Source organism: Oppia nitens, unplaced genomic scaffold (assembly GCF_028296485.1).
Source record: "Oppia nitens isolate AA-2021 unplaced genomic scaffold, nextdenovo-longstitch-racon4-pilon3 scaffold2_pilon_pilon_pilon, whole genome shotgun sequence".
NCBI classification, from domain to species: domain Eukaryota; kingdom Metazoa; phylum Arthropoda; class Arachnida; order Sarcoptiformes; family Oppiidae; genus Oppia; species Oppia nitens.
In genome coordinates this window covers 6,002,541-6,021,272 of record NW_026533210.1, presented here as the reverse complement: position 1 = coordinate 6,021,272, position 18,732 = coordinate 6,002,541, and the positions used below count along the sequence as shown (strand labels likewise).

The following is an 18,732-nucleotide window of genomic DNA, read 5'->3' as shown; positions in this document are numbered from 1 at the left end:
ATATTATTTTTGTTACATTGATATATTATATTAATAAAATTAAATAGACTTATATAAAAACATTTGTTATGAGTCGCAAATATATTTAGTAGTATTAGAAAATTTTTAAAAATAAAATTGAATTGAATATTTTGTTAAAATAAATAAAACATTAAAACAAAAATAAAAATGATTTTAATAGATATATTAATTATTATGTTAATAATTTTTTTAATATATTCTTTTATAGTTATAATGATAATATTCGGTAATTATTATTTATCACATTATTTATAATGAAAAACTTTATAATTAAAAAAAAATTTATTTATATTGATCTACAGGTAAATTTGGTAATTTATTTTCATTTAATTGGATATCAAACTATAACATGCCATACGTTTCCCACTATTATTACAGTAATGATATACCAATTGAATATGCGATAAGCGATGACATTAAATTGAAACTACAAAATGATATATCAATAGATGTCCCAATATATCATGTTTAGTTGTGTGATATATTATTAATTTGTAAAATTTTAATTTTTTCTTTATAAATACATTCATATATACATTATACAGTATATATATTGTGTATACAAATTTTATATTAAAATAATAGTTTTATATAAAACATTTTTTAATTATTGTAAATTGTTGATAATATTGATATTGATAAATATACTGTAAGTAATATAATGATAATTTTATATTTTAAAAATAATAAATCACTTAAAATTATTTGATAGACATACTAATATATGTACAATATATGATGTATTAAAAATAAATAAGTAATATATATATATAGTTTAATAGAATTCATAATTTTTTAATCCAACCTATTGTTAATATGGTAATTATAAATACTTTTTCATTAATGATTTTAAATACATTAAATAAATATATGAAATAATAAAAATAAAATACTAGAATAATTTGCTTGTTATTCTTAATTTTTAAGTTTATAATTATTATTATTATTTTCAACAAAACAAAAATTTATATTATAAATATTATATAATTATTTATTTATAACAGTAAATTTATACCGTATAACATTATAATATATTTTCTTTGAATTTAATTGATTTCGAAATTTATATTAAAATTTGTATAAAATTTTATTAGCATTATTTTATTCTAAAAAAATGCTTGATAACTATCAATATATATTATATATATATTAATATTATAAGAATATTTGATGACATGGCATTATTTTTTGCAAATAAAAACATATTTATTTTATTTCTTAATTGTTTTATTATTTACAATATATTGAAACATTTTTTTAAATAAATTTTTTTTATTAATTGTTTCTTGATAATATTAATAATATAAATTTTATTAAATAAATATCTCTAAATAAAAAAAAAATGTTAATCGTGTTTTTGCTTATCGTAATAATTGTTATTATGCTATGTTCATGTATAGCATATGTTATCATATATGGTAATTTATAAATTATAGATGTTTTGATAATTGATAATTTAAATATATATATATATATATATACCATGTACAATTAACAATATATTTTCGATAAATATTAAAGGTAAATTATGGACATACAACGATTTGAATAGGATTATGCCTCAAACCACCACAAATCCAAATGGTTACTATCGAGATCACTATTATGAACCACCAATGATCTACTATAATGCTGCTAATAAATATTATCCTGTAACATATATTTAATTTTTAAAATGTTTCAAAAAGTTACATGATGTTTATATCAACAATTAATTAACAAAACTAATATTTAATAAAATATTTTTTATAGTTATTATTTTGTTTATATAAATTGTAATATTACTATATGATACTTACTGTATGATAAATTAGTATTTAATACATTAATAGTGTACTACAGTATACATATTATTAAGACAGTTATAATTATATACAGCTATTTTGTTAACTAATTTGTAATATTTTTAAACAAATAATTCCTAAAATCCAAGTTATCGTCATATGAATGAATACTCCAAATAAAATTAGTTTATACTAAATGAATAAATTATTATCAGATATAAATAGACTAATCATAATAAAATATTAATTTTTACTAATAAAATGCATTTAGACTATTTAATAATTAATTAATTAAAATATTTATTACTATTACTTATTATAATGTAATGTATATTAGTTTTCGTGTTGACCACTAAATAACTCATGCGATTCAATAGCAATTAAACAAATAAATTTTATTAATAAAACATATTAAAGTAATTTGTTTATTGTATTCAATTTTACTGAATCTATGATTTCAATGTTTTTTTTGTGTTTATTAATAAATAATTTGCACAGTCCTACAATTGGACTATTGTTATACGTCAGGTTAGACATCATAACCTTAATAAATAATAATAATATGTAATACTGTTACCAAAAATATTTAGATTTATGCGACAATTAATATGTTTGTCTAAAAAAAACATAAAATCATAACTTTATATAATTGTATTTTGTATTGTAAATTGTATTTTAACATTTTTTTCTATAATAATCAGTCAAATAAAGTAATCTTAAAAAATGTATAGATATATCATAATAATAGCTATATTTACCTTATCTATTGGTGCCGTACTGGCCCAGCGTAAGCCTGATATTAATAAAGCCGAAACATTGTATGCTTCATCCCTGTTCCGTATGAACCAAGTGCTCGAAGGTATTCCCTATTTGCATGTCGTTGAAAATGTGTCGTCGGTATCGACATGTCTACTGAATTGTATGAAACGCAAACCCGATTGTAAATCATTTAATTGGGGTAACGGCACCTGTATGTTGATGTCAGACTCGATTTGCTTCAACGAAACCCTATTGTTGACCCGTAAAGAGGGTTATGCCTATTATGATATCATGGATGCACCCGATTCGGAGGTAAAATTTGTAATAACATTTAATTATTAAAGTATTATTATTATTATTATTATTATTGCAGAAAAAACATTTAAAGGATGGATACTGTCGTCTATTTGGAAAATGTTCCGCAAAATGCTATCCTCGCTCACGTGAGTCGTGTTTTTTTACATAAAAATTTATAAAAATTTTATTAAAAAATACGGTATTATTTTGCACCTATAGCTCACTTATCGGACACACCTATGATAAAAAGTGAGGCCAAAAAGTACTGCGAATCGCTGGGCCGGACACTACCGATGCCGACAAATCTGGACGAACAGAGATTTTTTGAGGCCTTTGCCCGAAAACGTCTGGCGGAACAGCCAGACTTGAGAACCGGTAAAGACACTAAATTCTGGATGGGTATAAGCGATGAGCTTATGGAGGAAAGTTGGATGTATGACGACGAGAACCCAGTTTCCGATAAGTTCTCGGCCTGGGCTACGGGTCAGCCCGATAACGGTGGAGCCTATGCTAACAGTGGCGAAAATTGTGGCGCTATTTCAGAGAAGGCAGAGTTCAAGTGGGCGGACGTTAACTGCAATTTGAAAATTAGATTTTTTTGCGCTTAAAAATCTGCATTTTTTAATTAATATATTATTAATATTATTGATTAATTAGTTTGTCATAAATTATGATAATTTTTAAAATAAAAAGTTTTTTTTTGTAGATTTAAATAAAATTATATAAAAAATAATTTTTAGTAAAAATATTAGCATATATTTTAGATAAAATTTTTATCGACAGCAAAAATAATTATATTTAATGTAAAATAAAAATGTATTTTTATGATCTATAAAATAAATTATTAAGTTTATGCTGTCCGCCGAGCAAATAATAATCAAAATAATAATTTTTGAATTAATTAATTAATTTTATAAACTTTTCTAATTAATATGTAAAATGTGATTTACTGTACGATATTTGTTTAAGAAATAAATTTTATGTTTTCAATTAACTAAAGTTAATAAAAAATATTGTTTTAACTATTTTTTTGTGGATAAAATATTAATTATTATTTTGTTATTATCTTTTGTTAATTTAGGGAAAATTCCTACAAAAACATGTTTAACATTATTAACAATTTGTTTACAAAACATTAATATTTTTATGTAACTGTTTATAGACTCTAATTTACTTTATTAATATTTTAACTATTAGTTTTGATAGGAATATTTATTTATTGCTTGACTCTCTCTCTCTCTCTCTCTCTCTCTCTCTCTCTCTCTCTCTCTCTTTCATTTCACTCACTAGAGAGATGGAGATAAATAGATAAGTAAATAGAGATAGATAGATAGAGAGATAGATAGATAGATAGATAGATAGAGAGAGAGAGAGAGAGAGAGAGAGAGAGAGAGAGAGTTTAAAAAGCTAATTAAAGTAATTAAAATGTCTTCATAAAGTTTAAACACTATTTATGATATTTTTGTAAATAAAATGTTGTTAATAAAAAATACTTGTGATCTACGACAAGATTTTTTTTTAAAAATAAATAATTTTATCATTTGATCCTATATGAATAATTGATGTAAATTTATTTTTAAAAATAAAATAAATAATACTCTATAATAAATAATCATTCCCTTAGATAATTAAATTTAAAATAAAATTTTTTAATTGTGAAAATTATTCTTGTATTTATTCTTGTATAATTATAGTATGTATGTAACATTGTATAATAAGGTATATATTGATAAATTAAGATAAATTTATGATACTATAATTAAGGATACAAATAAATAAATAAAAATATTGTTGATTACCTGTAATTAATTGACTATAAGTTCAAAAACATAGTGAACTACATGTACAGTGTTTTTGTTTAATAATAAATAAAAAGCATTTGTTTTTCAGTCTAAATAGAGTTTGACAGATAAACAGTTAGTTTTTGACAAAATGATTGCATTGAATGTCTATATTTATCTATAAATCTATCGACTAATGGATTTTCACTAATAATTTTTAGTTTAATAACTGAAAGAGCAATGTCTCGGAAAGGATGCTATGTTTTACACAAACTTATAATTTTTGTCATAAAATTTGTTAAAATAATGCGTTCAAAACAATTACTTATGAAAATTATTAATAAAATGTTTTAAATATTAAATGCAATTTGTGTTTTCTGAATATCTGGATATTTAATATTGAATCAATATTAGCTTTATTAGTGATATTTATCTATTATACATATTATTAATAATATTAATAATTTATTAAATATAATCACAAAATTTCCAAAAAAAATAATATTTTAATAATACTAATGCAATTGTTTGACCAAAAAGTAAGTAGTGATAAATAAATCAATAAAAATTATTTTGTTATTTTAATTAGTGTTTCAGTTAAATTAAATGAATTGTTAATTTTTATAATTATTTTAATAATCATGGTGCGCTATTTATTTTATTAATTAATTTTGATAAATAAAAATCATATAATATATTATATGTAATAATATAAAACCGTATGTAGAAAATAGTATAATATTATATTTTAAAAAAAAACTTTAACATAATCTTATTATAATTAATTAATTTCAACTATTTTTTAGATAAGTTATACCGAAATGAGCGAAAATTCATATCCAATTTGGTCATCGGTTTACATAAATAATTCAAAACGTGATGTCGAGTCGTCGCCAAATGAATTGCCGGCAAATTCTTTACAATTATTACGATATTATCGGCGAATGTCACGAAAAGTTCGCATAAAATTCTGGATCCGGTGTTCATTGTGTGTGATATGTCTGTTTGGACTTACATTTCACGCCTCAAAACTAGTTTCCGAGTATATGATCGGCCAGACAGTGGTCAACGTCAAAGTAGACAAAATCAAATACAATAAGATACCGGCGATTACTATATGTTATCCCAGATTTTTACCTATGGAACGACTGTCCCATTTGACTGATGAACTTAATGCCGACTATTTTAACTATCAAACTATTATTAAACAGATAGAGGACAAGGATTACCAAAATGAGACACTAAAGCAAACAATAATGGATATCTATTGGGAAAAATTTATGAACACTAACATACCGTTTGAAGTACCGGTTTATGAATTGTTTGGTAACTATAGCCTACCGTTTCGATTTCCAAAGCGATCGCTCTATCAGTTCGAGAAATACCGGGATTATGTCGGTGTATACGATGACTATGAGACTGAATACGCCATTGAGATTGAAGCTAAAGGAACTGTACGTAACGGTACCCATACATCCATACAGAGAATTAGAGACTATAATCCAGTGGAGTCGTTAGCCATGAGCTTTAGAGGCGATCAGTATAAGTGTTATACATTTTTTAGTGAACTGAACGAAAAATGGCGGAACTTAAGATTGAATCTCAATTATATTGCTATAGAAATACATAATGATTATCAATGGTTTCCGCCAAACATTTACGATAATATCAATACCTATCCTCAGCTGTCAATGCATTCGGGAAACATTATTCCCGACATTGCTTTTGATAATAATTTTTTGCCCCTCAGTCCCGGCTATTCTAATGAAATACTATACTCTCAAATTGATACTATACTATTGCCACCCAATTATATGACAAATTGCCAAAACTATGACCTAAACCAGAAAAATGGACACCGATTTCGCAGTGATTGTATAACGGATTGCGTATTAAAGATGTCAAAGATGAACAACAGTGATAACTGTATTCATAGGACGGCCGACCTGTTAAGGAAAGACCTATTGATGGCCAACCGAACGACAAAGTTTTGTCCCATATTTGACAAGTGGGGTGACTATCACCATAGTTTCTACTATGCGGCCCATATGTCCCATGAGGTGCGATCATCGTGTGATGACAACTGTCCGGACGAGTGTCACAACCAGTTCTTTGATTTTGTATTCAAAAAGAAAACTAAACTACCGTTGAGTTCGTGGGATAAGAGAGCGTCGGTTTATATATCACACAATCATTTGCCGGATCAGGTGATCGAACACTTACCCGAAATGACGTTCATATCGTTTATAGCATCGTTGGGTGGTTTGACCGGCATGTGGTTAGGCCTATCAGCGTTGGCCATCATTGACTTTATTATGCAGTTTTTTTAATACACCCACAAAAATTATTACATATTATTTAAGCATGCATAGTTTAGTTATATTTATTAATTGATTAATTTATATATTTATTTGCATCTAATGTTAAGTATGAATACTCTACTATTTATTAATTATTAATTCTGTAAAAATAATTTTAAAAAAAATACTTTTATATATAATTAATTTGATAATAATTTATTATATGTTTTAAATATACATATAATTATTATCTATTTATTGAATAAACTGTAATAATTATTAATCAAATTAAAAATAAAATCTTAATATCAATTAATCAATTGTACTAGTTAATTTAATACATGAATAATTTTATTTTTAATATCAATAAAAATTAAATCCATATAATATTTTAGACTTTTAAAAATATTAATATTAAAACTAACTTATCTAAGTTTTATGCTAATAATAATGATACTGAAAAATAAATACAATAAATATATTGTACTCATTTGCACTCTACATATACCCTATTATTAAATAGTATCATCAACTTATAATAAATTATTAAGCTAGATTAAGTTTGCTATAATTAATTAAAGATTAATAATAATTTACAAAAATTTTATTAATTTAAATAAATTACAATATTTATAATAAATTATAATATGCATTCAATAAATTGTAAAATAAATTTTATTTTCAACTTAAACTACCTTGGCTATGTTTACTCATTACAACATTACATGCACCATTAAATAAGTACAAAATATACTGTAAGTGGCGTAGTCAATTAAACTTAACAAAATTATATTGATAATTAATTCAATTAAATTAATTTTTTAATTCAATTAAGAATAATTAGTATTTAACTAAACATTTTAATAATAATTTGTAGTTAAATTAATTTAATTGTATTATATTATAATGTATAAATACGCCACTACTAACTAAACAGGTTTATTATTGATAAAACTAAAAGTTTAAAAAATTTAAAAAAATAATTCAATGCAAGTTTATATATGTTTTGTGCCTTTTTATGAGTATTAGGTTATGAATCTATAAACAAACTAAAAGCATAAATAAATACATAAATCAAATTATATATATAAAAGTACAACTTATTCGTACATTGATAGCAATGTTATGTTTGTTTGTTACTATTGAATGGCTAAATATGTTTGTTGTTTGTGTACTTAAAAACTAACTTAAAAAGTGATAATAATAAATGAAAACTTGATTTGCAATATATTTTTGCATTGACTGTCAAATCATTATTATTTGATTATTTAGTACATTAACTGTCTATTGATTTCAGTATTTAAATAAAATAAAACAGTCATTAATTTTAATATAAAATTAAGTTTTTATTTTCAAATGTCATTTCATGTCATTATTTGATATTTTAAAAAATAGTTGAAAATTATTAAATAGTGTTAACTTTAGGTCTAATTTATTATTATTTAAATTTAGTAATTAATTAATTAATAATAATAATCAAAACGCGACAAAATGTCAAAATTAGCAAAAGGTATAATCAGTTATAATACTAATAATAATAATTTAATTAATTATTTAAAAAATTTTATTACAAAATTATTGACAAAAAAATGTTTAATAATTATAATTATTTTGTTGTCAAACCCGACGATCAGGTGTTTTCATAGTCGGAGCCAAACGAACGGCTTTCGGTTCCTACGGCGGGGCACTAAAGGACACGACTAGTATAGAGCTCGGAGAAGTGGCCGCACGGGCGGCACTGCAGCACGCAAATGTTAAACCCGAACACGTGGACTCGGTTACCGCCGGCAATGTGACCTCAGTGTGTACATCATATTTGTTTATACTATGTTATCACCGATTGGTAGCACCTATATTAAGGACATCTATTTTCTTCGCAGTGTTCATCAAATAGTGGTCCAATGATTGCCCGACACGTCGGTCTACTCGTTGGTGTCCCACAAGCGGTACCCGCGTTAACGGTTAACCGTTTGTGCGGTTCTGGCTTTCAGGCTGTGGTGACGGCCGCTCAGGACATACTACTAAATGACGCCAATATAGCTCTGGCCGTTGGCTCTGAAAATATGAGTCAAACACCGTTTTTCGTAATATTTTTATAACACATATCTTTAGTCTACCATTACTTATACTTTTAATATTTATCAGATAAGAGGCGCCAGATTTGGTGTCAAGTTTTCAACCGTACCATTGGTAAGGATATCATAAAATAAGAGATTTTTATTTAATGCAATTTCAATGTTATTTCATTATTATATTTTACTATTATTTAGATTGAGTGCGGATTATGGCAAGGATTGGCCGACCATCACGTGAAAATGCCAATGGGAGCCACTGCCGAAAAATTGGCCAAAAAATATGGCATCACTCGCGAGGAAGCTGACCAATTGGCTCTTCGATCGCAACAGCGATGGGCCGATGCCCACAAACGCGGTGTTTTTAAAGAAGAGACCGTACCCGTGACCATTAAAGTTAAGGGTAAAGACGCTGTTTTCGATGTGGACGAACACCCGCGACCACAGACAACGATTGAGATTTTGGCCAAATTGCCGTCAGTTTTTGAAAAGAACGGTACGGTTACGGCCGGTAACGCTTCGGGTGTTAACGATGGCGCCGGTGCTGTGGTTTTGGCCAGTGAAGAGGCTCTCAAACAGTATAATCTTAAACCATTGGCTCGGGTTGTTGGCTATTGTAGTGTTGGTGTCGATCCGACAATAATGGGTATGCAATAAGTGATAGATTAGGACTTAACATATTTACTATAATTAATGATATATTTTTGTTGTTGTTGTTGTTGTTGATACGCTTAGGTATCGGACCGGCACCGGCTATTCGTAAGCTCTGTGAGTCAACTGGTATTTCACTGAATAATGTAGATCTGGTCGACGTTAACGAAGCATTTGCCTCCCAGTTCTGTGCCGTCGAGAAGGATCTCGGCTTAGATCCGGCAAAAACTAATGTGAACGGCGGTGCTGTTGCTTTGGGACATCGTATGTATCTTTTTTTTGTCTGTCATCTAAAAAGCGTCGTTTTTAACAAAAAAATGATACCTTTTTTCTAGCTGTCGGAGCTTCAGGCGCCCGAATTACCACAAATTTGGTTTATGAGCTAAACAGACGAAAAGCCAAGTATGGTATCGGCTCGGCCTGTATTGGTGGAGGACAGGGTATTGCCATTATGATTGAAAATGTTCAATAATTTATTTGTGCCGTATATAAGCAATTTTATCGTATTTTTTAGACTTTAATATTTCAAAAATGTTTCTTTATTTTTGAATTCATTAAGAAATTGTTTTTTATATATACCGTATATTTTAAATAAATGATTTTTTATATTCTGTTTTTATTAAATTTGAAATTTGTTTTACATTTTTCAAATCTATTTTATTAATAGGATTATTTGATAACAGTTTCATTATTTTTTTTAAAAGTTTAAAAATAATATTTAGCATGCAGTTTTTAAAAACTTAAAATTATTTTTATTTGATATTTTATTTTTAAAATACTGGTAGATATTTCTTTTAAAAATAATGATAAAAATATTTATTTGATTATTAATTTATTAAAACTCAATGATTTATTTTTAACACGCTCTCTAAATATGGGCATTGATTGTGATAAATGAAAAAATATTTTCTGTAAAAATACATTTAAGTATATAATTAGTGCTGTTTCTAATGAAACGATAATTAATAAAATAAAATTCATACATAAAAAAATTGAAAGACAAATATATATATATATATGAAAAATAAGTTTAAAAATAAATAAATGATAAAAAAATGAGAGATTTTTGTACTTTAAACAGAATGAGAGAAAAAAATACTAGACTTAGGTTTTAATATATTAGATAATTATATATTAATTTGTTAAAAATCTGATGCCATCTCCAACTCGGGTCAGTTTGCCCTTCACTTTCATGATGTTTTTCAAATCGTTTTTCGGCATCCGTACGGACATATCGCCACCGCCGTACTCGACCGATGATCGCTTGTCCGAAATGTTGGACAATATTTGATTGGCCGCTGCCGTCGCCGCCGCCGCCGACCCTTGTCGTTGTTGTCGCCACCAATGCCACAGCATTCCCGACAATCGGTTACCATTGAGTTGATTGACTCCATTACCGGTACCGATAATACGGTCCATCATCTTGTACTCGACGGCCGGCTCCAAACTATTGTTGTCCACTACAGCATTGTTGACCAGATCTTCGATTACCGAATTCGGATAATAGTAGACAGTGTTGCGGTTGAGTGGAGCGCCGTTGGCCACAAAAGTCGACATATGATAAACAATTGCAATGATTGCAAATGTGAGACTAAAACACAACGAATTCATGATATTTTTAAAAATTATTATTTAGTTATTGAGATCAGAGTATAAATCGAGTATTAGTTGAAAAAACTTTTTTTTCAATAATTATTTAATAATTTTTTGAGAAATTTCCAATTTGTGTGTTTAATAAACAATATTAGTATACTGTAGTGAATTTAATACAGTAAACAACTTTTTAAATAAAAAAAATTATTATTTATATTTCAAATTTTATTTTGTTTGCAGTCTTTACAGTAAGGTTTAAAATCTCTACTAAAACATATGGATATATAAAAACTTTAAAAAGTTTATGAACCGGATCTCTCTTTCTCTAAAATTGTGGTTTTTATATGAAATAAATTTTCAAATAGACTACTACTTGGTAACACAGTTTTTTTTTTATATTTGACTGCTAAGTTTGAAATTATTAAAATAAAACTAATACTTTGAGAGATAGACTATGGAAACATTATAATTTATAGAAATTATTTTTAGATTTTTTTTATTAATGTTTCAAACGCAATTGCATAAAAAACATATTATTATATATTTTTTTAGTTAAAACAACAACTTATAACTTAACATTTATATTGTATTTTTAATTGGGATTTATATTATTTATTTTTTTTTATTTGGTGGTTAATTCATTGGTAAAAATTTATGTTAAATACCAAGTTTATATGTTTAAGTGTGCATATATATAATATGTATAATATATCTATGTGTTGCAATGTTTTTCTAATTTAATAATTTTTTTTATTATGCTTGAGTAAGCAATGCAATTATTATATAAAGATATTATATTATTTATATTTTTTCATTGTTTATATAAGTGCCGAAAAATGATTAATTTAATCTAATAATATAATAACAAATAGGGTATGAAAATGTTATTTTTAAATTAAAAAATTTTAGATTAAAATCCAAATAATTTATATTAAATAATAGAATTGATATTTAAAAAAATATTTTCAGTATAAATGCTCAAAGATAAACCTAAATAATAAGATAATCAGAATTATAATTATAATAAAAAAAACTTTTTTTATTAAAATATAAATAAATTAAATATTGTAATATGAAATTTAAATTATTAAAAAACTAATTTTTAATTTAATAAAAATATTTTTAAGTATTATTATTAAGGATTTTGTGAACTCCATATTCTCCAATCATAATTGAAATGGCATTTATAGTTTCAGTTGCAACCGGTATAATACTTGAGTCAATAACTCTCAAATTTGAAACACCAAAAACTTTAAAGTTTTCATCGACAACAGCATCGGTATCGGGAGATACACCTATACGACACCCACCCATTGGTAATACCCAATCGGTATTTGCCTGTACTATACATTTTAGATACGTATCGCAAAAATAATTGTTAGGACAGGGAGTACAGCCAGGAATGGGATATTTATAGGGTTTAATTTTTTGTTTCATATGTGTGCTTGTATAAATTTTTAATGCTAATTTGATTGTTTTGACAAGATCATCTATGTCATTTTCATTACAAAATAGACATGGATCAATAATGGGTTCTTCAAGTGGATCAATAGATGCAAGTTGTATACGACCTACACTTTTGGCGCGTTTTATTAATGCTAAAAGTGAAAGACTGGTCCGATTTAGATATGGACTAAAATATTGACGCCATTGATCGGGATGTTTGTAATGTGCGACCATTGCATCCAAATCAGTGCCCAAATAACTAGTTCGAGATAATACACATCCATTACTTAGTTGTGGATATGTACTGTTGTACGACATTTCAGGAAAACAGGTAACACCCGACACTTTGTTTCTTAAAGGGCCGGAATTGTTGACAAAAAAATTGTAAATATTCTCAAAAGTTTTGAGTGGTTTCTCAACTAACGATTGATTAATTATATCAAAACTAATAGTATTTGAATCAATAATCGGTGAATAAATCATATTATAGCCAACTTTTAGATCAGAAACTACAGGAATATTCAGTTCTTCCAAATGATCTGACGGTCCGATACCCGATAGCATCAATAATTTAGGACTTCCTATAGCGCCGGCGCTTATAATAACTTCTTTATTAGCAAATACTTGATATATTTTAGAATTTCTGTAAACCTCAACACCAATTGCTTTCTTAATGTAATTAAACAAAATTTTTGTTACCAAAGAGTTAACTAAAATTTTGAGATTTTTATGATTACGATTCTCAAGAAAAACTTTGGCAATTGATTGGCGAAATCCATTACTATCTATCATTTTCTGCATATATGTGGTTCCCATTGGATTTCTTCCATCCATATGTGTCCACTTATAACCCAATTGTTTTGAAGCAATTATATAATTTTTAAGAATAACATCGATGACAGGTGTGGTTACTGTCAACTCTCCACCTGATTTATGATACTTTGATTCAATGGCCACTAATTTGTTGTCCAAATTATTTTCGGTTTTAAGAAAAAACGGTAAAACCTCGGCATAACTCCAGCCTTTAACACCTGTAATATCAGACCACAAACTATAATAGTCGGGACACTCGCGATAGTAGTTCATTGAGTTAATAGCTGTGGATCCGCCTAAAACTCGTCCCTGTTTTATGTTTGACCGATTGTCTACATAAGAAAAATGCGCGTATTTTTGACTAACAGTCGGATAATTCCAGTTTTGTTGGGTTTCACTTAATTTTGATTCAAATGCTAATTAAAATTTTATAAAGTATTTATAACTATGTATTATATATAAATTGATAATAAATTTTACCAGGGATGTCATTGTATATGTTTTGATTGCTTCCCGCTTCCAACAATAGTACAGTTGTTTTACTATTTTCAGCCAACCGGGCGGCTACTGTTGTTCCCGAAGCTCCCGAACCAACAACAATATAATCATAATATTTAATATTTAGATTATTATTGTTCAAAATATTTTTGTGTTTATTTTGTCTGTCAATAATTATTGTTGACAATAAAGTTAACATTTTAAGTGAAAACTTCATATTTTTTATTACTGTTTAATAACTTATATTAATTTTGTATATATTTTTTTAAAACTTAAAAACTCAAATATGTTTTTAAAAATAAATTAAGTTAAAAACCCCATAACTTATTAAATATAATGTTATAATCAGTATAATATAATTTTTAAAATTCTAAATGTTTAAGATAAAATTATATTAAAAATTTACTATTAATTTAAATTTAATTATATTATATTGACTATTATATAGAACATATGTTTTTTTAATTAAAAATTATACCCATATAAAAACATTTAATAATTACTTTAATTAAATATAATACATATTTTCATAATAAATACATAAACATTTTTCATTTACATTTGTCTTAATTTTTATTTTATTTATTATTATTTTATTTATAATATATTTTTATCATTATATTAATTTATGTTTTATTCATTATTATTATCGTGGGTCACACTAATTTTTAATTATAAATAAATCTATAGTTTATCAATAGTTCTCAACAATATAGATTATAATAATAATTAAAAAATTATTTTTAATTTATTAGTAATTTATATTAAAAAACATAAAATTAATTTAATAATATTAATATTTGTAATAAGTAAGCTGTCCAATTGAAATTATTTAACTAAATAATTTATTTTAATTATATTTTTTAGCGATATCGGAGAATAAACTAATATTAAATATATGAGTATATCATATAAATATAAGCATTTATACAAAAGTCTATATCACCTATAAATAACTTTTTAAGTCTTTATTAACTTTTAGCACTTTAATCAACTTTTAGTTAACTTTTGCTTAATTTTTGACTAAAATCTTTTAAATTTAACACAATTTTAGTGATAAAAAAATATATAAAATTAGTAAAACAATTATGTAAAAAATAAAGAGAAATAAATCTTAGTCTAGAGAAATAATAAATAATAATTACAATAAAACATTTAGCTTTATGTAATATGTCATTAAATAAATAATTTATTATTACATTTGCTGACAATAAACATAATTATTTCATATTATAAATAATTTTAAATTAAAAATCTAAATTAAAAAATTACAATTTGATAAAATATAAGATGGAAAAAGTATGAAGATAATATTGAAGAAAAAGTGTTTTTAAAAAAATTATTACTAATAAATTACTAATAATTTTTAAGTAAATATTTGACATTTTTTTTGAGTAACTTTTATATTAACTAAAAATTAGTATTTATATTTAACAGTAAATTTATTGTCAACTAACCCATGTTAAAACTAGTCAATTAATATATAAAGATTTCAAAATATATGATATACTACCCCTGTTTATGTACTGTAATTTATTTATTGTGCAAAAATAGCACACATTCTATTAGAATGAAATAAAAATTAAAGCATTTATTAAATTTAATTTCATAATTTATTAATATAACAATTATTTTAGATAACATAAGTAAATAATAAATTTGTGTGATATTTTAAAATAGATTGAAATAAAATTATTTAAAAAATAACTAGTTTATCCCGCGTAACATATATAGTCGTGCATTCTCATACTAATTTGAAAATATTCATAAGATATTTGAAAGACAACCAAATTTGTTTCCAATCGGACAGTCAACAACAATTGAAAGTTTGATTATAAATGGTTACATTAGTTGTACTGGACAATTATGGATATCTAATTTCTTTAGAAAAACGTCTATAAAAAACTCGCCCAATTAAAAATGTTTAATTTTTTGCTATAATGTAGTATATATATGTAGTTATAATATATGTAAAATTTAGATTAGGCTATCCAGAATAACGTTACTACAAAAGTTTTTGATATTAAAAATGTCTGTATTTAGCAATTAAATAGTCTCACTATTCTAACAAAACTACTGAACCTAATGTAACAAAACAACAGAATTACATATTAATTCGTCTTAACTCTTAAGAAATTTTAGTTATATATATATATTAAAAATTTAAATAAAAAATGAAAATTTATTCATTTTTTCCTAAAAAATAGCATTTGAAAAAAATTTACAAAAATATAGCACATGTAGCTAACTTCCTGGTGCCCTGTGACTCACACAATATAGCAAAATGTAATTACACAACACCTGTCTACTAGTCCCTAAAACCTACCTGAGCATTTAAAATTTCACAGAAATAACATTGTTTTGAATAAAAATTGAAAATATAACAATACATTTTTAGGTTTGAATTAAAATATGGTTGTTGGAGAAAGGTGTCATACATACATACATAAAGAACTATTATCTTAAAGTGTTATCTTGATAAGCAAAAATAAAAATAAAATAATAATACATGTTATAACAGTGGAAAGTAAAATTAATATTAAGACATTTTATTATAATTACTAATTATTAGTTAATATTTTTTTGATCACAACATAAAAATATAAAAAATTTATATTTAAATTTGTAAAAATAAAGTAAAATTAACAAATAATCTACAGTTTATAATGTATTAATGATTTTGTGGGCTCCATATTCTCCAATCATAACCGATATGGCATTTATCTGTTCGGTTGCAACCGGTATTATACAGGAGTTAATAACTCGTAAATTTGAAACACCAAACACTTTAAAGTTTTCATCGACAACAGCATCGGTATCGGGAGATACACCTATACGACACCCACCCATTGGTAATACCCAATCGGTATTTGCCTGTACTATACATTTTAGATACGTATCGCAAAAATAATTGTGAGGACAGGGCGTACAACCAGGAATGGGATATTTATAGGGTTTAATATATTGTTTCATATATGTGCTTGTATAAATTTTTAATGCTAATTTGATTGTTTTAACAAGATCATCTATGTCTTTTTTATCACAAAATTGACATGGATCAATAATTGGTTCATCAAGAGGATTAGTAGATGCAAGTTGTATACGGCCTACACTTTTGGCGCGTTTTATTACTGCATAAAGTGAAAAACTGGTCCGATTTAGATATGGTCTAAAATATTGACGCCATTGATCGGGATGTTTGTAATGTGCGACCAATGCATCCAAATCAGTGTCTATATAACTAGTTCGGGGTAATACACATCCATTACTTAGTTGTGGATATGTACTGTTGTACGACATTTCAGGAAAACAGGAAACACCCGATACTTTGTTTCTTAAAGGCCCGGAATGGTTGACAAAAAAATTGTAAATATTCTCAAATGTTTCGAGTGGTTTCTCAACTAACGATTGATTGATTATATCAAAACCAATAGTATTTATCTCAATCATCGGTGAATTAATCATATTATAACCAACTTTTAGGTCAGAAACTACAGGAATATGCAGTTTTTTCAAATGATCTGATGGTCCGATACCCGATAGCATCAATAATTTAGGACTTCCTATAGCGCCAGCGCTTATAATAACTTCTTTCTTAGCAAATACTTGATATTTTTTAGCTTTTCTGTAAACCTCAACACCAATGGCTTGTTTTTTATCATTAATCAAAATTTTTGTTACCAAAGAATTACCTAAAACTTTGAGATTTTTTTGACTTCGATTTTCGAGAAATATTTTTGCAATTGATTGGCGAAATCCATTACTATCTATTGTTTTCTGCATATATGTGGTTCCCATTGGATTCCTTCCATCCATATGTGTCCACTTATAACCCAACTGTTTTGAAGCAATTATATAATTTTTAAGAATAACATCGACATCAGGTGTGGTTACTGTCAACTTTCCGCCCGATTTATGATACTTTGAGTCAATAGACACTAATTTTTTGTCCAAATTATTTTCGGTTTTAAGAAAAAACGGTAAAACATCGGAATAACTCCAACCTTTAACACCTGTAATATCAGACCACAAACGATAATAGTCGGGACACTCGCGATAGTAGTTCATTGAGTTAATAGCTGTGGATCCGCCTAAAACTCGTCCCTGTTGTATGTTATACCGGTTGTCCACAAAAGCCAAATATGCATTTTTTTGTTTAACAATAGTATAATTCCAGTTTTGTTGAGTTTCACTTAATATTGATTCAAATGCTAAATAAAATTATTTGTATATTTTATACGAATTAAAAATTATTAGAAACATATTTAAAGTAACTAACCAGGGATGTCATTATATGTATTTTGATAGCCTCCCGCTTCCAACAATAGTACACTTGTTTTACTATTTTCAGCCAACCGGGCGGCAACTGTTGTTCCCGAAGCTCCCGAACCGACAACAATATAGTCGTAATTTAGTATTATTTTTAGATTATCATTGTTTTCAATATTGTTGTGTTTATTTTGTTTTTCAACAATTATTGTTGCTAATATGGTTAATAATTTTAAAGAAAACTTCATATTTTTAATTACTATTTATTTATTATACTATTTATTATATAATATATTAATTTTTACATTTAAAAAACTTAGAAATTCAAATATGTTTTATACATAGTATATGGTGTTAAAAATATTGTAATACTAATTTATTATATAGTTAAATATTTATATTATATTACAAAATTTACTAATAAATTTAATTTTGTATTATATTAATT

The 18,732-nt window shown here is 25.7% G+C and overlaps 4 protein-coding genes across 4 annotated transcripts; 2 read left to right on the top strand and 2 right to left on the bottom strand.

Annotated features, from left to right (window-relative positions):
• The first annotated feature begins 2,510 nt into the window (after nt 1-2,510).
• Nucleotides 2,511-3,506, top strand: LOC128956155 (C-type lectin domain family 4 member E-like). The gene is made up of 3 exons (XM_054301836.1): nt 2,511-2,876; nt 2,938-3,007; nt 3,081-3,506. Exons 1-3 carry the CDS (start codon nt 2,529-2,531, stop codon nt 3,467-3,469), a joined length of 807 nt encoding a protein of 268 aa, XP_054157811.1. The 5' UTR covers nt 2,511-2,528; the 3' UTR covers nt 3,470-3,506.
• A 4,700-nt stretch (nt 3,507-8,206) lies between these two features.
• Nucleotides 8,207-10,263, top strand: LOC128956153 (3-ketoacyl-CoA thiolase, mitochondrial-like). Its single transcript, XM_054301835.1, has 7 exons — nt 8,207-8,452; nt 8,577-8,743; nt 8,823-9,026; nt 9,088-9,132; nt 9,213-9,660; nt 9,750-9,929; nt 10,001-10,263. Exons 1-7 carry the CDS (start codon nt 8,434-8,436, stop codon nt 10,135-10,137), a joined length of 1,200 nt encoding a protein of 399 aa, XP_054157810.1. The 5' UTR covers nt 8,207-8,433; the 3' UTR covers nt 10,138-10,263.
• A 2,117-nt stretch (nt 10,264-12,380) lies between these two features.
• On the bottom strand, nt 12,381-14,246 carry LOC128955887 (ecdysone oxidase-like). Its single transcript, XM_054301566.1, has 2 exons — nt 13,998-14,246; nt 12,381-13,933 (listed from the first exon to the last, which is right to left on the bottom strand). The coding sequence occupies exons 1-2, from the start codon at nt 14,230-14,232 to the stop codon at nt 12,381-12,383; spliced, it is 1,788 nt and encodes a 595-aa protein (XP_054157541.1). The 5' UTR covers nt 14,233-14,246.
• Nucleotides 14,247-16,645: 2,399 nt separating this feature from the next.
• Nucleotides 16,646-18,512, bottom strand: LOC128956152 (ecdysone oxidase-like). The gene is made up of 2 exons (XM_054301834.1): nt 18,295-18,512; nt 16,646-18,226 (listed from the first exon to the last, which is right to left on the bottom strand). Exon 2 carries the CDS (start codon nt 18,081-18,083, stop codon nt 16,677-16,679), a length of 1,407 nt encoding a protein of 468 aa, XP_054157809.1. The 5' UTR covers nt 18,084-18,226; nt 18,295-18,512; the 3' UTR covers nt 16,646-16,676.
• Between the last annotated feature and the right edge of the window lie 220 nt (nt 18,513-18,732).